At 41.1% G+C, this 23,538-nt stretch overlaps 1 protein-coding gene across 1 annotated transcript; it reads left to right on the forward strand.

Moving 5' to 3' along the window:
- Positions 1 to 7,695: 7,695 nt before the first annotated feature.
- TBPL1 (TATA-box binding protein like 1) lies at positions 7,696 to 20,730 on the forward strand. The gene is made up of 7 exons (XM_088533889.1): positions 7,696 to 7,846; positions 13,849 to 14,035; positions 15,334 to 15,416; positions 16,515 to 16,578; positions 18,282 to 18,385; positions 18,487 to 18,581; positions 20,030 to 20,730. The coding sequence occupies exons 2-7, from the start codon at positions 13,901 to 13,903 to the stop codon at positions 20,098 to 20,100; spliced, it is 552 nt and encodes a 183-aa protein (XP_088390015.1). The 5' UTR covers positions 7,696 to 7,846; positions 13,849 to 13,900; the 3' UTR covers positions 20,101 to 20,730.
- Positions 20,731 to 23,538: the final 2,808 nt, after the last annotated feature.

The following is a 23,538-nucleotide window of genomic DNA, read 5'->3' on the forward strand; positions in this document are numbered from 1 at the left end:
AGCGTGCAGAGCGAGGAGGCCGGCGCGGGGCCGCGGCTGCGGCCAGGTGCGCGGACCGCGAGGTCAGCGCCGCCCGAGACACAACCGCTTCCCTGCCGCTCCTCACCCCCTTTAAACCGCAGCAACGGGCGATAAACGAGCGGGTAAACAGCGGCTTACTCGGACTGCAAAGCAATTAACGGCTTTAAATCTATTCCGAAAACCACATATGTTTTTTCTCCCCCAAAGGCATTTGTGTGGTTTGTGTACTCCAAGCCCACGAACTTTCACTGAAATTTGCGTAGGGGCAGTCCCAGTGTATTGGTATTGGTCTCCAAGGGCTTAAGTTTCTTAGAGGAACGAAGAGTCCTACTCAGAACCTCCAGAGAACGATGAGTTAAATGAGTCTTCCCAGGTGGGTGAGTGAATTATGCAGACAAATACTCGCAAAAAAAAAAGCGTGTTTTAGTTTGACTGCAGCAACTGATGATTTTGAAAGGAACTCACAAATCTGTTGGAGAGGAGGTAAATGTTTAAATATTGACTTTTTCTTTTAATAAAATGCATTACTTTTTTTTTTGGAGGGGGGAGCACCAAGTGATACACTTTGCATTATATTTCAGTAATTCTGATTACTCACCGTCCTTTTTTCCATGGTTTAGCTTTCTGCACCTACAAGATTTCTTGTGCAGCTGTGTGAGTTTATATATCCTTTTCTAATAGTGTTTGAACTATTGCCTTATTTCAGCTGAATTTGACAGAGGTCTCAAAGATAACTATATGGCTCCATTTCTTTTTGAAAATAGACAGAGAAGTGAATAAAGACAGAGAAGTGAATAAACAGAGAATAAACAGAGAAGTGAAATATCTTTTAAAATTCCCAGCTAAAGGAAACGTTGCAACATGAACTCAGTCCTTATTAGATATCAGAGAACCCCCAACAGAAAGCGGCAATTGTGGGTAAAGCCTCAATCTCACTGTTTTACAGTGAATCAGTCACTGCTTCCATCACAAGACAGAAGGCCATAGAAATTCAGACAGTGCTACCTATGGACGTAGGTGCTTTAAAATAAGAACTTTCTAAAAACAGTTTAGCCCCGTATGGTTTTTCATCGTTGTTGTTGTTATTACTATTGTTTTATTTTGACAGGAATATCAACTCACCCAACACAGTCATTTTTTGCTTCAACTAGTGATTAGAAAAATCACTTGCTCACCCAGCTGCATTCAGTACTTCAGCTCCTGGCTCTGGGGCTCACATCGTATTGACCAGCAGCGATTTTCAGAGTCTGTGAAATCTTCAAGAGATTCCCCCCACGCTCCCCGCCCCATTCCTTACAGAAAATAAGTTTGGGGCCTATCCTATGCGCTCGGTGCGATGGAAATCTGCTGGTGTGAAGCGCGGCCGTGGCAGGGAAGCCGCTCTGGAAGCTGCTTTGCAGACACCTGTGCAGTGCCTTGCTGGGCAGAGATGACTCTGCGGGGTGCAGAAGGAGCACGTACGCTTACACACCTTACATGCCTTATAGCAAGTGCCTCTAGGAGGTAGGTTGAATTGACAACGTGCTGTGGTTGCTAAAAGTCATACAAAATCTGTTTGTTTTCTTCTGGAGGAGACCTGGATAGAGTGACCTGGAATACAAGTTCAGAGTTTTCTGAAGCATTTGTACCGGTGACCGCACAGCTGGATCTGTCTAGGAGAAAAAAAAAAAAAAAAAAAAGAGAGAGAGAGAGAGAAAGAGATTTTTCTGTAAAGGTATCACATGTATTTTCCCTAAAGAATCTTTCCTGAGACCCCGCTGTTGTCATTTATTCATTATCCATTCAATACTACTGTTTGTAGTAAAAATAATGTAAAAGGCAATAGCTAATTGCAATTAATAAACAGTCTATTTGAGAACAACTCAGATATGTGGGGGTATAAACAGATAAAAGTGCATGGCGCTTCTGATTTCTGTCCGCATTGCCGAATGCAGATTATCACCCAGCCTCAAAAAAGAGACAAGTTTTCAGAGGAAATGTCAATGCTGAAAGGAGATGCGTGCGTGACAGAAGAGCACAAAGCGGCCCGTGATTCCCGTGTATTTCTCCGCACGCAGAGGGCCGGCAGCGCCGTGTCCCGGCGGCTGCTCCCCGCACCGCCCCGCAGCGCGGAGCGGCCCGGCCCGGCCGCTGCGGCGGCTCCCGCCCGCGGCGGCTCCCGGGGGACGGGGAAGCAGCTTTGCTCGCGGCTCCGCATGTAACGCTCAGCTCTGCATGTAACGGATTTGGGTTTTTTCTTTATTTCACATCCTAGTGTATCTGAGCGAGCTACATAAAAGCCGCTTTGAGTAGGTCCAAGCAAGCGGTCACTGCGTTTCCAGACCGTGGCGTGGACATACCCTGAGGTCACAGCAGTCCTGAGATGACGCATCCTGTTGCCTTAGAGTTTTGCCCTTAAACTCTAACTTGTAAACAGACTAAATGCATTTTCAAGCCTAGGCGCATGCGTGTGTAAAGCTGCATGGCTCTCAAATGAAGAGTGGAAAGATCCAAAAGTCCTTCCAAAGGAAAAAAAAATCACAACAAAAGCAGGGGAATAAAGAAACAATGCAAACACTTCCCTCACTTTAAAATTGGAGAGACAATTTTTTTTCCCTAAGCAAAGACAAAAAAACCCAGCCCTTATTTACATCCCACGCTGCAATGTAAACTGTATCTAAGACCATATCCAGCTGTAAATATGGATTATCTATACACTCAAGTTTTTTCCCAGTTTTGTTTACATGATGTTTAAGAAGCAGGGACCAGAAACACTAGGGAAAAAAGGGGGGGGCAGGAAGGGTAAATTTGCCCCAGAAAGAGCCTCTGTACAACTACACAGACAGGAAAGAAAAAAAAATCTAAACAAAAAAAAAAAAAGAGGAAAGGGGAAAGAGAGGCATGAAATAGTCTCTCTTCCTCTGGTTACTGCTGCTCATCCTGTGTCAAGGGAAGGGACGGGGATGGGAGGAACCCTCTGCAGCTCCATCCCGGCCGGGTGGAGTCGGACCACCGGGGAGAAGGAAAGCGGGAGTCTGAGAACTGCAGCTGCCTCCCCTTCTCCGGGAGGAACATCTGCGGGAGGAAATCCCGCGCTGCAGCAGCGGAGGAGGAGGAGGAGCGGGCACAGGCAAGGAACGTTCCCAGGGATGCACTACGCAGATAACCGTCCCACTGGGTGGCTTCCCAGATCGCCGCAATGCGCATCCCTCCCCCGTCAGACAGGAGGCAAGGACTGTCATCGTGTGTGACAGGCAAACCCAGCGACTGTGCGGCCTCTCGTTCCAGCATCCTGCTTCTTGGGATTTCATGGCCAGGCTGACCAGAGAGGGAAGAGGCTTTCTTCACTGACAACACGCTGTTTTGCTCCTTCATAGGCCTGTCACACTGCTGGCAGCGGTCAATGCGGAGATTAAACAGGAGATGGCAGCTAGCGGGGAACACGCGTCATCACCTCATGACCACTGTTCTTCTACAGGAGGCCACTGTCATTCTAGCAATGGGAACAGAATGAGGCAGAGGGAAGATGAATACTTGTCCCATGGTCACATGTAGGCTCAGTATAGACTTAGGAAGTTCTCCAAAACACTTTGAGATCACAAGGTACATCTGCTCCTTGAAATCCAGAAAAAGCCAGGGACAGGGAAGGCCTACGGAAGGGGGCCCTCTCTGTGTCTACATTAGCAAGTTACTAAACTCCGCAGTGCTTCATTGAGTTGTGAGTTTCTTGACACGAAAATTTGACACAAGCCCTTCAAGTATTTCTTTCTTGACATTGTTAAGTAGCTCCATTCTTACCTCATGCCTAAACCTGACCAAAATCTAGAATCCAGATATTCCCCTGGCTAAGTCCACAGAATGGCTCAAGGCAGCAGTAGGTGTTCCCTGAGTCGGCTTATCGTGTTTCTGCTGTGGTAGGGCAGGGGGTTTGCTGAACTGATTCTCCTAGGTCACTTTACATATAGCTACACATAAAGGAAGCGACACTGTCGAGGAACCAAAGTTAGTATCTTCCCTGAAACTTTTTGTCAAGCTCTTCCTGCTTGCCGGTATCTGCGGTACCTTGGTCACTGCAGCCTCCTCACCCCATTCCGCCTCTGGAACTTAAGACCATTTTGGTAATCAACATACAGGACCAGGAAGGTGCTGTCATCACTACCTACAGAAAATAATGCTCTAAGTTGGATCAGGAGTACCTGAAAGCTTTCTGCACTGGGGCTCCTGGCATTGCTAACCCTCACAGAGGTGCAATCGGAATCTAGATAATGTTTTTGTTTTCTGTGGAGTATGACTGTGGGGAGCTGTGTGTTGCCATCTTCTTGCAAATAAAATTCACCGCCATTCAAGGTCCTCACAAACCAAGAGAGTAAATACAGATGCTGGGCAATACGGAAACAAACTCCGGGTATTAACGCCTGTAGGATAAGGCCGCATTCTTCCAACAGCCAGAGGAGGACACACTGCATTCCCTAAGAGGGGGAGACACAATCCTGGGCAATAGTGTTGAGCCTTCCGATTCCACTAATTTCTCCATGTTTATCATTGCCAAAAGAGGTTGGTCTGCACAGTAAGTACCAATCCCTTTTAGAGGCTGAAACTATGAACATGTATTAAAGTACTGTAAAGTTTACTACAGAAAAACCATATCCTGACCATCTCCCTTTTCTTTTGAGGGTACTTTGCTGCCATTTTCTTGATTTGTTTATGTTCTGAATACATTCATTTATATAGTACGATATTCTACATACATTTATATGTCATAAAAGTATAGATATTTTATAAAATTGTACAGAATCTTGCTCAAAGTCTGACTATGGTGGATGTGGTTTTAGTGCTACTAAGCCACAGTTATGTACAGTGAAAGACAGTACACTGCTGGCTTGAGTTATCGTACTGAGCATATGCCACATCACAACAGAAATGTGAGAAGACTCACTTGAGTTTATAATTTCACCCGATAAACTAAGCCCTAGGGCAAAGGATTCCCTCCCTGGATGATCTCTTGCCACAAGTTTAAGCTTGTTCCCTGCTGCCTGCCAATTTGTGGGAGACTTCTCATAAATAATCTGCAACATCATATGCACGTTGCCGATGATCATTCTGCCAAAGTTCATTTCTATGCAATTTCCAGGAGGGGGATTGCTCCTAGGTAGCTTTTCTTCATATTTATAACGCATCGTTCAGAAGAACAGACACACAGTATGTAAAATGCAGTCATACGATACTGCTAACTCAGCCGTCACTGCAGGCTGTCCAGTTGTCTTCTATCCGCCTACATTTTCCCACAGCCTACTTTACACTGGATCTTGAGATTTTATGGTGAGCTTATCTGACTGAAAATGAACCCTATAAGAACAACAACAAAAAACCCAGATAATCAAGCATTTGTTTCGATTATATATATTTATGTATATGTGTGTGTGTGTGTATGTATATACATATATATTTTACAGAAGTCTGTTAGTAGATCCAAAAAGCCACATCATGAAACTTCAGTCACTCTCACTGCTGGAACTGTTAGACGAAAATATAACCCTCCCCCCATCTCCTCCTTACTTTCCAAACAGTACTTCAAGAAGCAAAGGATGAAGTGGTTTAAAATCATATAGCAATCCAGTGACAAAGCCAGCTTTGAGAGCTGCAAGGAGGGATGGAGATCAGGAGAATGTTAAGTTCAGCTGGGCAATGGTAACATAGCCTGTGATTACTCTGGCAGAGCTTGGCAGGACTGGCAACATCTAAAGTTAACGAGCTTTATAACTGTACAGATGTGAAATAAAATCACATGCACAACTTCCATGCAAAATTAGATAGCTGTCCAATAACCCCATTTGCATTAATGTGATAATTATTTGCATGCATATGCATATTTGCAAATATACATTTGGAGATGCAATCTTAAAAACATGTCCTAGTCCAAAAAAGGCAACCTCAGCAGGCAAAGTAGCCAAAAGATTGAAACGGTAGGGACTCATTTCTTCATCATTTAAATAATATTTTTCTATTATCTGGTGATAATTACGCATTTCTCTGGATCATGGGCTAGAAAAAGGTATTTCCTGGGAGAGAGAGAGAAAAAAAAAGTAAGAGTAAGAGCATGTTTGTGGAGATGCACAATGGATGTATATTTGTGTGCCAACTTTACATATGCCTTTATGATTATGCTAAAAGGAGCAGCCCAGTGAGAGCTCAAGGAAATTCAGAGCTTACAGAGCTTTTCTTCATAGCTCATCTATGCTATTCAGGAAAAGACAACCTTTCCTCTTGAGAATAAAAGTCAGCATCTCTTGTGCTGTGGCTATATAGCATCTCAATAGCACTGTCCAGAAGAAGACATGGTAACAATCTGCCCCGCAGTAGCAGTGCAAATGTCTCAGATCCTTTAGGTTGCAGGTCATAAAGAACCCAAACAGTCTTAATACATTCCATAAAATCACCGGAGATCCTGGGCAGGGTACTGAACTACGGGAACAATTGCTCTAAATTCGGAATTCCTGTTTTCAAAAGCTTGCCTCATTTTAGCATCTCCACCTGCGTGAAATGGTTCTGTAACAAGCCACAGGGTGGCAGCCCTGCTGCACATCGGCGTGAGCTCAGCCCAGTAAGACAAAAGTGAAATCCGCTTTAAGAGCGACCCTGCCACTCCCGTGCACTTAGACGTTCAGAAGTGGGAATCCAAAACAATTATTCTTGATACATGAACTTACTAGTGGATTTTAATGATTACATTTAATGTAGCAGAAGAAAACACCCCAACTCTAAAGACAGAGCCTTCAAAATTGCACTTCATTCCGTGCTCTCTATTTTGTTACCTCTTCACGAAGGGAAAGCACATGGCTAGAGAACCTCAATTTCAGAAAACTGTCAAGCCAATGGACACTTTGCTCTGTAGGTGTACACCCGCCTTTCACATAACGGGCAGCATGCCTTATAACCTGCTGCTCACCTGACAGCTTCATTTGACTTTCATTCCGGGTGCTGGGTCCCCAGCTGCGCTGAGGGCACCCACACTCACGTGTCCCTGGGACATGGGCCCCAGCACAGCAAACCACTCATCTACAAGAAAACCTAAATGCGGCCAAACTGAGTGTGTGCAGCCAGCTCCACAGCCAAGATGCAGCTGAGGGGATGACACCAGGTCTGGAGCACAGAAAACTGATGCCACCCAGCCATCCTCCTCATGCCCCCCATGTCCCCTCCTGCCTCTTCTCCTGCAGAGGTTACACACACTGCATACTTTACGCATTCTAAAGCATTTTACGCTTATGCCAAACTTAAAAACGCAGCCACACGCATTGAGGGCCGCACGTTCCTCAGGAGTGCTCCAGAGGGCTCGGCCTCCTGCTTAAGGCTCCGTTTCGCTCAGGTTCAGCAGCCCCTTCACATACTGCAGGGTCAGACTGCAGCTTATCGCTGTGCTGCTAAACCACACTGCTTTTAACAGGAGAGAGGAGAAGACAGGGGAGAAAAAGAAAGAAAAAATAATAATTAAAAACACTTTAAGAAAGACTTTGCAAGAGGCTTCCCCCGTGGGAAGCCGGCTGCAGCACTACATAACCCCCCAGCACAACAACTACTACGGCCACCCGCTGCCCGATAACGGCCCCTTAACCGCCGTTAACGGCCGGGCCCCGCCCCCGGCCCGAGCGGAAATGCGCGGCTAGCGCAGCCCCCTCTTCCTCCTCCGCGCAGACTTCCGGCGGCCGCTGCAGCCGGGGTCGGTGCCCGCGGCGCCGGGGGATGGTCATTGTCGCGGGGACTCGGCCCGCGACCCGCAGCGACAAAGGGCGCGCGCGGCGCGGCCCGTAGCAACCGCCGCCCAACCGCCGCGCCAGCCGCCCGCACGGTAACGGCCGCCGCGGGCCTCCCTCGCGCTCCGCGGCCCGCCGCGACCCCCGGCCCCGCGCGGGGCGGCCCGTGGGCCCCGGTGCCCCCTCGGCAGCGCCGTGTGGCGCGGGCGGCGGCGCGGCCTCCCTTCTCCTTTTCCTCCTGCTGCCGGCGCCGCCGCGTTCCGCGGGCGGAGCGGCCTGCGGCCCCGCTTACCGCCGCGGGGCAGGGAAGCGGGAAGCGGAGCGGGGAGAAGCGGAGCCTCCGCCGTGGGAAGCGGGACGTTTCCTGGCAACGGCGGCGGGGAGGGGGTTGTGTAAGTGGCCAAAACCGCGGGATGGACGAGGGGAGTTTAACAGCGGCTGCCCTGGTGCCTGCGGGGTGCAAAACCCCGAGTGGGGAAGCGGCAGCTGCTGGGCCTCGTGGCTGCGTTTTGTTTCGCCTCGCGTTTCACGAGGAGTTGTTGACTGTGATATAAGGGGCGGGGAGAGGGGAACAAGAACCGAATATTGAGACATAGTGACAGGAAATGAAGGACTTTTAAGTGAGGTCCGTAGCTCTACAGATAGGAATGATTCATCTGGTTTTTGTTTGTTTTGAACTGCAACTTTAAAAGGATAGAGCAGTTAACTGAGGGGGAGATGAGCCTTAAGTGGCACTAAAATATTTTATAACAAAAAAACCTTTTTTAAAAAAATTGTCTTTGATCAGTTTGGAGCAGCAACCCAACCTGTTGGATCAAACTTTTATCGTATGTATGGTAGTTTTCCAGGTATCATAAAGACCCTAATGGATGCTTCCTAGTGTCTAGCATTAGGTTGTTATTGATATTATAAGGGAGAGGTAGCCCAAAATTGGTTGCAAGTCATTCTGACCTTGAATGAGAACAGGTTTTTTTGATGAGAAAACGATGGCCTGTTACCATTATGTTACTATTTCAAAGGGGCCTTCCTGACCTTGTTCAATAAGCTGTTTGGCTCCAGGCCTGCAGCTAGGTTTGTGTTGGAAGATCCTGGTTCTGCAGAGACCCAGAAGGCTTATCCAGGAGAGTACAGAGCAAGATTGGATGCTTGTATCCTACTTGCTCATGGTGTAGCTGGTGTCACCATTGGATGAGTCTGTATTTTGGTGTTTTATGCCTATTAGTAATTTCGCAAGAAAACTTCCACTGTTTGCATTCAATAGGAGATAGTCATAGGGCTGTGTAAGTCTTGAAGGGTGAGAGAGAATTAGTTTTAAAATAGTATTTAGCTATAGGAAAGCTTAACTTACCACTGGAGGTGGAAAAAAAAAAAAACATGAATCTGTAGTTCGGAGGTGGTAATTTGGAAAGCCACTGGGGTCAGAGGGTTTTCTAGGCAGGTTGTTGCTGCATTGCCTTGTACCTACCTATGCCATGGCTATACAGGATGCATAGAAACAAGAGTACAAGCAGGCTAGAGGTTTGTAACCTCCAGAGTTTCACTGTTTTCTGAGGAACAGAACTATTGTCTTAGAAACTCACCTGCAGCAAGAAGATGGCCCACTGTTTCCTCATTCCCATTTTGTTCATTCTGTGCTCTTAATGCAGAGGTTTCTATTAAATTTTTCAGGCTGTAGTTTGGCTATTTTTTTTTAAGTTAAGAATAGTGACAGCTACTCCATCAATTGGATTGTTGGAACAATTTGTGGGGTCAGCTGGTGAACTGATTTGGAGAAATGTTAAAAATAACTATCAGAAGGTGGTTATGCTGACACTGTGTATGAAAGAAGGGTTGTTAAACTCTTGTGTCATTAATGTAACCATTGTTAGGTACTGTCTATTCGACTACTTTGCTTGGAGTTTCTCACATCAAAGGTAGTCCAAGGCCTAAAATAATACTGTGTTTATGCACTCGGCCCCTGGTGCCTTTCCTCTCTTTGAAGATGATGGTGGTGTTAGTTTGATTTGGATTTTTTTTTTTTTTTTGGATATGGGAAGAACTGGCCTTTTTTTAGATTGTAAGATTTCAGTGCAGGGTGTGTGTCTTCATGTATGTTTATATAGTGTCTAAAATAGTATTACCTTGCTCCTAATTGGGGAGATATGGGTAATGCTTAATTTAAGAACTTAAGTATTCACCCCTTCAAACTAATTCTTATTTTGATGTGGCAAGTTTGTTAGTTTCAGTGTAGAATACATTATTTTCAGAGTCAAATACCCTTCAGATTAGCTTTTGTTTGCTTTATGCTCCTTATCCTGCTTCACCTGACTAGCTAGTGTCTTCGCTTGGGTTGGTGCACTTGCAGTATTCCTAAAATCTATGTTTTATGTAGAGAACAAGTTTAATTTTATATCACCAAGGAAATCTATATTAGAAACTTTTGAAAAATGTATTTAAATTTTTCTCTGTATCAGTAGAATTATTGCTATGGCAGAGTACTTGAAATTGATGTTAGCTAGTTTCTTGCTCCAGAGGAAGCCGAGTGAAATAAATAAATGTTCCACATATAGAAAAGTAAATGATATTACTCTCTACTTTGGTATCTGAGAACATGCTTTTAAAAACGAGATTTAAGCCGTCACACTTCCAAGACTCAGATAAGAAAACCTCTGAGCAAAATTAACCAATGAAACATAAGTTGAGCTTAATAATAACAACTTAGCAATTTGGCAGATCCAGAACTGGAAGGAACTTGATGTTCAGCTTCTACTCTGTCACTGCCTAACTGTGGCGTAATTACAGGCAGATATGTATGGCAGCAGCCTTACAGCTTGGCTGCTAAAAGCATGAAGGCAATTCTTTCATTTTAGAAGCAGGAAACAGAAGTGCAGAAATTCAAGTTTTCAGCAATAATACTGGCTTGGGGCACATGGTAGTGGGGACAGAGAGGGTACCTCAAACCCCAGATAAGAAGCAAAGATTGGGAGAGAGGACTATCAGGGCCAGGACCACCCAGTCAGGTTACTTGAGTTTTATGTATATATGTCTGTGTATATATATAAAATATCTATTGCATATATACATATATAAACAGCTTTAGAATTGTTACTTCTTATAAAAATATCTGAAATATATTTTTTGTATGGTGCTTTTTAAATCGGGTAACTTTCATGCTTCTGTAGAAGTGGTTCCTGTGAATTTAGATTTTTCTGAGACCTCAAGAAAGGCAGCAGCACTTATTTTTTCCTGGAATATTTCCTTTTTTTTTTTTTTTTTTTTTTTTTTTTTTTTTTTTGTCAGTACAGATTGTCACTTTAAAATGTCAAGTGTAAGGTGTCAGTTATAGGAGATTTAAGTTCAGTGTTTGGAAAGTAGTGTCTAAATCAACTTTTTCACCTCGCAGTACAGAACTGTTTTGTTTTATCCAGTAGTACTGAACAGTATTATTGCATTGAAAGAGGTTCTCATTATGTTTGTGTTGCTAAATAGGAATGAGTGTATTAGATTTGAAATTGACACATATTCAGATTCTTAGTGAGCATCAGTAGTAATGGAAGTCTTCAAAATTTGGTTGAAATAACAGACAAAGGACTGCATTTGTTAGAACAAATAACATAAGAGCAGAATAAAGGTAGCTTTGGAAGTATTTTGCGATGCATTGAAATCCTGTTTCTATAACAAATTTTGCCTCTTTTCAACTAAGTGTCACAAAATATAGCCTAGCAATTGCTTATAGCTAAAATTACATTTTAAATAAAAAAAAACTTCCTGCCTAAATATGTTTGTCATTTAAACTCTGGTAATTAAATGAGGGTACATTACTACAATACTGTATTTTTTCCTATATTAAAATCTGTGCAAGTAGATTGTGTTTCTAACCAAGGTGTGCTAGGTCTGGTGGAAACTTCCTGCCTGACAGTTCCATGACATATTAGTGTTCTGATTTTCTTTTTTCTTTTAGGTCATATTTTCCTGTATTTTAATCATCTCTTTCTCTCATATCCATTAAATATATCCATAAAATATATCAATATTTTATGGGGACATTGTGACATGGCATTACTGCTTACTTAGGGGTTAGGTAGTCTTTCAAGGATATTGTGTGTGATTGGCATTCCTCTTTCAGAATGCATAGATTAAGGATACCCATAGAAATGTGAATGTTGGGAGAAACTGCTGATCAGAGTAGCTTGTTTTCCTCGCAGAGAAGTGTTCCTGGCTTCCAGTAAGTGACTCCTTGGGAGCCAGGAGCCAGAGCCAGGGCCGAGAGCAAATGCTGTCCTCAGGATGCCCGGGCTGGCCTGGTCTGTGTGACATTCACAGTCTGCGCATGGGCGCTCTCTGGATCCAGTGCCATAATTCACTAACCCAGTCTCTAGTAGTCTATTAAAAAAAAAAAAAAAAAAAAAAAAAGAAAGATGGAATAAGTCATTTCTGAGTTTGAGGATACATGCAATTTGTGGTTTAAAGGAGGGAAAAAAAATCTGGAATACTAATTATCTGGTGTTGATTCTCCTTTTTCTTCTTTCTTTTTTCCTTCCTGTCTTGCTTCCCTAGTATCACCACCATGGCCCTGCAGCAGAGCCTTTGATTTTATGTCTATATTCTTCTCCCGTTCCATCTTTATCTCTTTCCTCTGTTATCACTTGTGTCACCTTCTACTGGACAAGCCAACTAATATGCAATAATTCTTTGGAGGGATCAAACTATACAGTAAAATAGACTGACAGCAGTTGACTTTACAGCAGTTGATCCCACACATAAAGCACATCTGCCCAGTGGATTCCACTTTTGTGTTGCAATTGTTGCAACTCTCTCATTCAGTTATTGTCAAAGATCCACCTTGAACGAATTCTTGATTAGAAGCTATGGTGTGATCTGTAGGAAGTCGGTGTTAAAATACTCAGAGAAATAACGCTAAAAACATTCACTTTGGACCTTGCAGTCTTTTGACAAATAATAAAAGGCTAAAATATTCCAAAGTGGTGTGTGTATATATATATATATATATAGATAGATAGATAGATAGATACAAGGCTATAATGCATATGTTCTTGATGCATAGTCTCCCTTCTTTTGTGACAATCACCTTGTAGAGAATTTCATTTATCAGGCTCTTTGATTTTGCGCTTTGTTTTCTGCCGTGTTCAGTTTGGATGAAATGTTCCTTACATTTCAGATGCGTGGATGAACAGTCCAAGCTGTTATTGTTTCTATTTCCTAGAGTGTGGTCTCCTTAAGCTGCTTGTCAAATGCACTTAATTGGCAGCACATAACTTTATTTAAAAGCATTTTACATTCTTCTACAAAGAAAATAACTTTAAAAAATTGTAATAAACTGTAATATGTTGATGTAGGTCCTTTTTATTCTATACCAATATTCCTCCCCTGCCTTTTTCCCCTTCCTTTTGTGAGATAAATCTAAGCATTTGAAATGTCAGCTCTCTTGTCATTGGTACAGTGGAAGAGGTGCCGTGAGGCACTCTCAGCATGGGCCCCATTTCCTATGGGCAATGCAGAAGGGGACAAGAGGACCCTGTGGCTTGGTGCAGGCTGCTGCCAATGGGGCAATTTATGTTCCGAGAGGTAGACCTAGGGTGTCGGGTGAAGGTGGCAAAGCTGTTTTGGCTTTGTGCAGGCTGCAGTTTTTGTAACCCCTGTTAATTTCAAAGGGGGTCATCCATTCTATGACAAATGTCAGGCTGTTCAAAAATAATCAGCCTAAACAATGAGAGAAATAAGTTTTTTTATGTGCTTAACAACAATCTCAAATGAGTTGAGGAAAGATTATGCATTGGAGCTAAGGAAATAGCATTAGTAATCAGTGCTTCCTAATAGCGGATAGGATCTGTAACAAATTTAACCAGTAAGTCTAATTGTTATATATAAATGAAATGCTTTATTTCTCCTAAGTCTGACAGCATGGCTTTAAACAAATAACCTCCTATTTCCTAGCGTACAGGATGCAAGACATCCCCCTTTTCCCCCAGCTAACTTAAATGAGTCAGAATGTAGTCACTTCTGCTCCTTGTTTCGTTTAAGGGACTGATATATGCAACGAGAGTATTAATGGACAGTTTTCTGCTGGTATGTTTAACTTTCTCATTCTCCTTCTCAGGATGTGATCTTCATGGTGTGCTGGTGGAAAAACTGAGTTGTAAATCACCCCAATGGATGCGGACAGTGATGTTGCATTGGACATTTTAATCACAAACGTAGTGTGTGTTTTTAGAACAAGATGTCATTTAAACTTGAGGAAGATTGCATTAGAGGGAGCAAATGTGATATACAAGCGTGATGTTGGGGTAAGAGATTCAATTTACCTCTAATATCTATTTTTACAAATGTCCTTAAGCTAAACATTGTTGCACCTCTGGATAGAGAACAGAATGGTTGTATTTCTGTCTTGCTAGGCATTTTGTCTGTCATTATGTACTAACTCTGCAGTAGGGCAGAGGGGCAACTTGTCTCAGAAGGCTACAGGAAGCTATTAGTTTAGGTCTGTGCAGTGCAGCTCCTGAGGTGAATATTGGATATACAATGAGACTTACACCTATACCTCAAGGTCTGTCCTTTCTCCCAGAATTTGATGTTTGTCAGGACAATATGTTCTAATATCCAAAAGGAGAAAAAAAGTAACATCTAGATGCAGGTGAGGTTGTAGCTCTTTGCAAATTGAGAGAATGGGAACCTGCTGAATTCAGTCAGGTACCATCCTTTCACGAGGTGGGGAATGATTTGTGAAAGGAATTGTTTAATCCTGTCATCTATGAACACCAGTGTGTTGGAATTAAAGCATCTTTCACATGACAAGCAAGTAAGTACCAAGCAGAATGTGTTCTGGGCTTAGGTGGAAAAAAGAAAGGGGGAGGAAGGAAAAGGGTTGGGGGGTGATCTAAGATCCGCTACAAGGGATAAATGGAAAATATCCTACTGCTGGGGAAAAGAGGAAAAACACTGTAAAGGTCCGTACTGTAAATTTATGGGAAAGCTTTAGCATGTGGATCAATAAATCCCTCAACTACCTTTCCTAACTTGTGAGATAGTGCAGCGTTAGGTCCTGCAGAGGGAGAGAGCCACAGCACTGGACAGCAAATGTGGCAGGTGCCTTCTTGAGCTCCCCAAAGCAGCACCCCTCGTGCATGTCCAGCATGGTTGCAGGCAGGAAAGGGGGCTGCAGTTCTGTAACAGGTAGCCCAGCAACAGAGGTGGTGAGGGAGGAGGCAGCTAGAGGAGTCTGTCCAGACCTTTGTCTGGGCCTGGAACATCTGCATCCGAATTATTTATAAATAAGATAGCAGCCTTTCAGGAAAGGAGTCAGCAGCACAATGTGCATGGCTTTCAACTTTTAATTCGCTTCCATTTAATCTGTTTGTGAACCCTGAATCACTGGCTTAAATATTCCAGAAATATTCCAGATTTACTTTGCTCTTATCCACAGCTGACTTTTTTTTTTTTTAATTGCTGAAAAAGGTGAAAGAACAGTTCCAAGACTATCAAACCTTACAGGAAGTATTATTAGTATAGTACTTCCTGGTATGAAAATGAACTAACACTGATTTTTCAATTCTTCCTTTTTTTTTTTTTTTCCTTTGCTTTTTAGAAAGTATTAATGAAGCTTAGGAAACCTAGGATTACGGCCACAATTTGGTCCTCAGGAAAAGTTATTTGCACAGGAGCCACAAGGTGAGTTCATGAAGAGCTTTTCTCTAGCTGAATATTTTGTAGATTTTTCAAAAGGTAGGGGATGGAAAGATAGCAAGAAGCAGTATTTGCTGCAGTTAAGATTGCCTCGTGCTGGCTCACACACAGATTTCTGCCAAGTTTGTCTGAATTTCCTGTGCTTAGTGTCTGCCTTGAACTAACTTGAAATCTTGAGAAACAGCAGTTCAACCTTCTGAGAAAAGCACTACTTTACAAAGAAAATACTGGAAATTTTTCTTTTCTTTAGAAAGTTCTTTAGAATTCTTTGTTCGTTTGTTTGATCTGGAACTTGAATCTTGAGAAGGGATGATTTATTCCAAGGGATAATCTCTTTCATTATTTGATGAAAATCTGCCTGAATTTAATCTGGTGAGGGACTGGGAAGAAGCAAAGGCAAATTTTCAGTTCAGATATGTCCAGCTGAGACTTGGTTAACTCTAGTAGCTAAATTCCCCTAAGATGTGTCTGCATTGTGGAGTGAAGGTAGAGTGGTAAATCTGCATACTTTCTGTATATGACCTCTGTCTCAAAATGGAATGTTGTTAGTCAATGTTAGCGCTTACATGATACAGTTTTCTCTTTTTACCTATTACTCAGCACTCTGGTTACTACACACTGGGAGCTTTTTTTTCCTAAACTTATTTGATGGTCCCTACCGGTATGAATGTGTCACAAACATTGCCTTCTTTTCTAATCCCCCGGGAGCATTTTAAAGAATAGGTTGAAAAGTGACCATTAGTTCAGGCTAGTCAACTTCAGATTCCCTGTGTTCATATTTGTATTTGATTTTTATTTAGTATAATGTGTTGTATGTGGTGTTATGCAGTTCCCACTTCAGCTCCCACTGATTTAAGCTGGAGATGCAAGTGCAAAGATATTCTTTAAATAGAATAAGGGTGGCTATTTGAGTATCTAGATAGTGGAAAAATGTACTGTAATGTGTATAGTAGGATGAAATGAAGACTGTCCCTGTGAACATAGTTCTTGCATTGTATAACTGCGCGTTTATTGTCATGTGTGTGCACACAAATGCATATTGTGCTTTTGGTAACACTGGACTTTTGTCTGTCTTCTTTATAGTGAAGAAGAAGCTAAATTTGGTGCCAGACGATTAGCTCGTAGTCTACAGAAACTAGGTTTTCAGGTAATCATCATGAAAAAGGGCTCTCGTGACTGAAGTAATGCTGCTAGCCAACTTTTTAGAAAGAAACAAAGAGGAGGGAGCATAACAATTTAGCAGCCAGCATGTTTTCACTCAGATCCTCCTTTTGCAGCAACTACAATGACCAGATACTGGTCAGAGAAGCTATTTCATTTTGTGGATTTGAGTTTTGTTTAGCAGTACAGAATAGCGCTCATTTACTAGCTAATGAACAGCAATATTCATTATGTAAATGAATCACTTGCAAATGCATCTCAAATAGAATATGCAATACCTTGAAGATGTGTCTGAGAGAAGACCTGGAGAGCAAAACCTGTTGTTTGAAAACAATTTCCTCTAACTGTTTCTGGTGGAATAACAGATGGCTGTGCTTCTTGGTTGGGGCAAGTTTGAGCCTCTTAATTAAGAAAATGCTTAGGTATTTTATTTGCTGGTGCATGTCAGGCTATGCACCAGCAAATAAGTCAAAGTACTAATGATGTGGAACTCTTCTTTTTCTGGATTGATACTAGCAGTCAAACACCACTTGCTTGGACTTGATAATAAGGGTTGAAAAACATGAATGAGCGCTAAAACATGTAATTTTAGAACATTTTAGTTTTAAACCCTGTCGTGCTGTTTACACAGCTTATCAAAAGACAATTAAGTAGACACAGTGTCTGTCCTTTTTTGAAAAATAAAAAATGAAGTAAAAAGACAGGAAGTAGGAATGTGTGATTATCTTTCCTAGAGGTAAGGGTGACTTTACTACTCCCTTAGCCTTATAGCAAACTGAGCCACTTGTTACACATGTACTCATTAAATCCACAGTGGAGGGAACATCCTTTGGAGTGGAAGATAGAAGCTGTGAGTTTCAGGATGAAAGGACAGAATTCTAACTTTATAATGAAGTTGCCAGTTTAGCTGTAACAATTTTGAGGACTATCCTGCTAGTTCATACTTTATGTGGATTTGATCTTCCACTTACTGTTTCCACTTGTTTTTACACTTATTGTTTACTTTTAAAAAAGTTTTGCTTGGGAAATGATTGTTGTAAAGCTGGCATTTTCAGAAACTGAAGAGAAATTGCTTCAATGATATTGCCAACATTGCCTTCTCACTATTTTGTTGATTTGTCTTGGAATTGGGAATTTTACTGTCATACAAAATCTCCGTGGGCTTGGTTTCAGAAGAGGGGGTGAAAACCAGCCCTAGATACTGACCATTGGATAGCTGAAACAAAACAACTTTTGTCTCTCTCTTATTCTTACCTGTAATAAGTGATATATCATAGCAAGACACTAAAGACATTTTTTTCCCAGTAGTTACAAAAATCTTTTAATGTAATGAAATCTAAGCTCTTTCACTGCTTATACTGATGTCTCATGATTTACCTTATCTTCATTTTAGTTGTTTTTATTAGAGATATGGATCATTTCTCTGTCTTATTCTTGATATAAACTATTCTTTAGCTGTGTAATGCAGCTGTGAAACACAGCACTTTCAACAGTTATTGCTTACTTTATCCTTCTACTGTACAATCTGAGCCCAATAAGTACCATTTAGATTGCTACTAGAAATGCATCAATTACAAGGCTTTCATTTTGAAATCTTAACAAAATGTGTATGGATGGATCTTTTGATCCCATATATCTGCCTTTCTATAAGCTGAATTTTTAATGCCTCTTTTTCTCTCTTTTGAAAAGGTGATTTTCACAGATTTTAAAGTTGTGAATGTTTTAGCAGTGTGCAACATGCCCTTTGAGATCAGATTGCCTGAATTTACAAAGAATAACAGACCTCATGCGAGGTACGGTAGGATTTTTAAATGTTTATTGTCTTGGCATATTTCTTAAACTTTTCTTTTTTTGTCCTAGTTTTACCTTTTGATTTTTTTATTTTGTTTTCTAGTTATGAACCAGAACTTCATCCTGCGGTTTGTTACAGAATAAAAACTCTCAGAGCTACCTTACAGATTTTTTCAACAGGCAGTATCACAGTTACAGGTATTTTGATGGCAAAAATAAATATTTAACTTGTTGGGAATATTTAACTTTATGGCCAGTTATCTTAGGAAGGGCATGCTTTAAAGCAGTCAAAAGATATATTTGAGATAATTTGTTTCCTAGTGCTAGAATTTAATTTGTTTTGGAGGGGAGGTGCCTGAATAGTTGTAGGGCAGGCATGTAGAAAATGTTATTACTGATAGTCAAAAAAATAATTATTTCAATAAGAATGATAATAGTCATTTTTTAATAAAAAATAGTGGTGAAAAATTATTTGAGAATGCAGGGTATTTAGTTAAATATAATTTAGTTAAATATTGTAAACATTTGAATTTACTACCTGTTTTTCATCTATGTAATACTGCAAATGACACTACCTGAGGCACCAACAGCTCCGTTATAAATACATCCTTGCAGAGTCTGAAAATGCGGGAAGGATCCTCTTCCATTTCATTTGTTTTTATCTGACTAAGCCTTCTGACCAAAACATCACTTGCCAAACTATATGCATAGATAAAACATACCCAATAAGGTTATTTATGCCTTTGGAAGCCATTTTTAGTACATCTCTATAACTGAAAGAAGCTTTTGAAGTCTAAAGTGAAGTAAAAAGAAACTAACTTCAGAGGTACTAAAGCACATGAGTAATTGCTGTTTTGATTTGTCTTCATCACTAAACTTCTATGCAGGATGATTTTTTGGGGTATTTTATTGCTCAGTCATTTGCAACCTTAATTGTTCATTTCAGAAAATGATGTAGTACCATAAGAAAGCACTGCTGGTTCCCTCTTCCTTCCCACCCTGCCCACCTGATTCATAGATCATGTTAGACAACTTTCAGATGCTGCAACCTAAGAGAATAACTGTTCCCTGGCTTCCAGGTTTTGCCCTAAGATTGGTATCAGAGTTATGTCCAAAACACAGACTACGAAGCAACAGGCTGTGATCTGCAAACATATTATTTTGCTTGAACCATACTTAAATCCATCATTATTTAACAGTACTTTCCTTTGTTAGCTGTGTAAAAGAAGAGGTAGAGGTGGCTAGATTTGAGAAATACCAATTCCAAAAGGAACAACAGAAGTGAAACAGCAGAAATACTTCTGTTAATTGGCCTCTGTTTTCTTGTTTGGGCTGTTTAATTCAGTAAATCAGAAATAATGCAAGCTGTTATGAAATGACAGTATTATTTGTAGCTCAGCCATTGACCCATTTAGAACATTTTACAGGTTCTACAGATGTTTTTGTTATACATAAGAAAAGTTATCTGAGGAAAACTTTCCTGAATTGGGAGAAACGTGGGAGGAGTTATTTTTTGTCTATAGTATAAAATTGTGGTAGCCCAAAATAATAAGTTTAAGTGTGCTGTTGTTGTTTACTGATACCCTGATTTTTCTCTTCCTACTGCTTTTTTATTTGTTTTTTTTTTCTTTCTTAATACATCTCAGGGCCAAACGTAAAGGCTGTTGCCAGTGCTGTGGAACAGATTTACCCATTCGTGTTTGAAAGCAGGAAATAAATTTTATAATTCACCACTTAATGGTTAGGTTCCCTAACCAAGCACCTTTAAAGACTGCTGCACATTGGACTAAAAGCAAAAAGGAAAACTGGACCAACTATAGCAGAGGAATACAGACTCTTTTACTTGTTCATGGCCACAGTATAAACTCCAGTCCTTTTGGATTTTATTTTTAACAGTGCTGTATTGTAAAAACGGAAGTTTACAGGATATGAAATTGCTGCTTTTAAAAAGACATTCTATTTATTTTTGCAGTAATTTCTGTGTATTCATAAGCAAAGCCGTCACGATGTGCACTACCTTTAAAACATTTTTTTTTTTTTTTTAGTTTGAGCTTGTGTTTTATTTGTGAATGGTCTTTTACATTTTTGTATGTTGAATATTGGGCACCAAAGAAGCTGTAAAAGTTATCTTTTTCACCTGATGAATGTGCACAAATAAAAGTTTGGAAAATATTTCTCTTCATAACTGTTCTGTTATATTCCTTTCCCTTTTTCTATTACAGTTAAAATTGTATAGCTACAAATTAATTTGAAACAATGTAAGAATAGTCTTTTGCTGATACCTTCTGTTTCTATTTGTAGTATGTGTAAAAAAAATTTTGTGTGTGGGTTAGATTGAATTCTATAGTAGTTAACGTATGTTTATCTGAGGGTGAAATTTGGTTTGTTCCCAGTTCTCTTAACTACATGCCAGGTTTCAAGCATTTTCTTGCTGTTATATGAAGAGAAGACATTTCTAATTATAAAGGTCTACAACAAGTATTTCCCTGTAGATGGTGGGAAACTTTTTATCAACTGAAGAAGCTACTGTAGAAAAATCTACTGCCCCATCACCTACTGGATGCAAGAGGAAAAAAAGAAGTTGCGTGTGCTTCAGGGTTCTGGAAAGTGTTGTCACACTTCAGCTCTGAGAAGATGGCGTGGCCGCGCTAGTGCAACCCCAGCCTACAGGTGAAGAATTAACAGTCCTTCTCTACGCTATGGTTACTGTATTATCTTGACAGGAACTGCCAGCAAGCACTGAGCAACTGCCAACAAGCACTGAGCAACTTCTGGCATGTATTGGTGTTCATCTTGGACTTGGAAGCCAGTATGTGTTTCTCTCAGTACGTGCACATTTGATGCAGAAGAGGTGAATGCTTAAAAGTAACTGCAACTGCTACTTTTAAAAAGATACAATAAATATGTATAAATGTATGTATGTCTTTCTTCCCTGACTGAAATGTAACACTCCTCTTGTGTGCTGTGGGTGATGCACTGTCTCATAGGGCTGTTAAAATAGTGAGCCGTGAGCTGTTACGATAGAGGAGGTCACTAATGGTGGAATAATCTAAAGGAGGGGATGACCAGCATTAACGTACTTAATCTGTTGAGGGGGGTGGTATAGAAGCTGGGGCCCTCGCTGTGACTTCGTGCAGAAGTTGCGGAGGGGAAGGAGCAATGTGGGAGATTCGGTCAAACCTTGCAGAACCCATTGAAAGAAGCAACGGAAAGCAACGACTTGCCAAGAGCCTAAAGTGATGGACTTGTTAGAGTCCTCCTTAGATCAATAAAGGTAGGAAAAGAGGTTTTATAATAGTGAAATATTAAGTTGAATTCCACAGTTGTGGAATTCTTTATAAAGAGCTGATGAAGGGATACTTGGTATAGATGCATGCTTCAGTGTGTGTAGAAGACACTGTGGCACTCAATGCTAATTAGAGTTATATGAAAAATCACAAGGAGCAATGGACAAAGCAGCATTTGGAAACCATGTACTATTGTTAGAGCAAATATATATGTCATGGGCTTTTCAAGAGCAAAGTGCAGATCTAAGCTGATGAATGGCCACTAAAACCGCATTAGCTGTCTTGGGCTAGGTTTGTCTTTTTTTTTTATTTGAACGAATGGCAAATTTCTTGACTGTTGCTAGTGAAATCGTGGAACTTTTCTGAAGTGTGTGTGTGTCCTCTAGATACATCCAGAGAGAGAGAAGTTTGGGTTGCTTTGTTTTGTTATCACTATCACTTAGTATGGAGAGAGAGTTTTCGACTGTAATGTGTGTGTTTTTTTTTTTTTTAATGTCATTACTAAAGCATCAATGTTTTGGAAAACAACTGAGCCCATTAGGGACTCTGTATTTGAACCACACCTTCTTCAGAAAGATGCTATTTTTACTTGTTTGTTTGTTTCTGCATGAAGTATTTGGTCTTGGGGGAAGTCTGAAAGAGTGGGAGACAAATTCTGTGATAACTTTTCAGAGTCAAATTTATTTTTGTGAGAATGTGTGCAGGTTTTATTAACTGTTCAGCAGCAGACTTTTTTGGAAGTTGTGGCAATCGCCACCCAGCATAAACATGAAGCAGCTGTAGAGGCTTATGCAGACAGCAAGGAGAGGAAAAAAAAGAGAAAGATGCTAACATGTAAAAACTTAGAAAAAGGCTGGGTTCAAGCTTGTATTTTAACAAGAAGATTTTATACGTTGTCTAGAATTTATAGTGGAATATATTCATTTTGTAAAAAGAAAATATCTCTGGTCATAAAAAACACGCCCTTTGCAGGCCTTGTCTGCGGGCCTTTGCTGGTGATTGAGAAGACAAAAATGAATTGGATCTTGTGCTTTTCTTCAGCAAATGCTTAGCAGACTTGACACTCACCAGGCAAAACCTGGCACTGACAAACAGGCAACATGTCCCATACTTGATTTCAGTTTCAATAATAGAATGTGTTGCTTTCTGTAGCAATAAGGCATTGATATTCAAAACTCATCTTTGCTTGGGCATATTGTAGTTAAAAATCAGACTGCGAGTCACAGAGAGAGTTGATCTCAAGACTGCAAAAATCACAATTCTGAAAGGAGCATTAAAGTTCTTTAAAAAAAAACGTAAGTTTTGGGCCACTTTCTGGTTTTTGAATTGCTGACACCTCCAAGATGCATGTGGAAAACTCAAAATATCCATTTAAAAAATCACCCATGTTGAAAAAGAGCTGCCCTTCCCCCTTGCCCCTTTGCTGGAGTGAATTTGTGACCTCATCTCCTCTTGCTTTTCCAAAAGGCCACCCATTCTGCCATGTGCCTTCCTTATCCACGCTTCTCTCCCGCTGTTCCAGACCCTCCACTTCTCCAGCTTTCTCCCCTGCTGCAAAGATACTTTTCCAGGGCTGAACACTATTGCTTTTTTCCATCCTTTTTGTGCTGTTTTTTAAAAGTTGTAGGAATACTCCTTGTAAATTCCTGATGCTGCAGCTTTCTGCTTCTGATGAGGCCAGGGCAGTGGTAAGGGGAATGCTGCCTATCCCACTGGGGGTCTATGGAAAACAAGAGCAAAGGGATTTTTTATGTTCTTTGGTGGTTGATATCAGAACGGTGCAGCTCAAAACTCTAAGCACATCTTCAATTTTCTTGAAGATTTCACATTAATCAAGACCAAGCAGAAAGGGCTTTGAGGAAAAAAAA

The sequence above is a fragment of the Tinamus guttatus genome, unplaced genomic scaffold, assembly GCF_059628265.1.
Source record: "Tinamus guttatus ecotype Peru unplaced genomic scaffold, ASM5962826v1 Tinamus_guttatus_pri_ptg000525l, whole genome shotgun sequence".
In the NCBI taxonomy this organism is placed as follows: Eukaryota; Metazoa; Chordata; class Aves; order Tinamiformes; family Tinamidae; genus Tinamus; species Tinamus guttatus.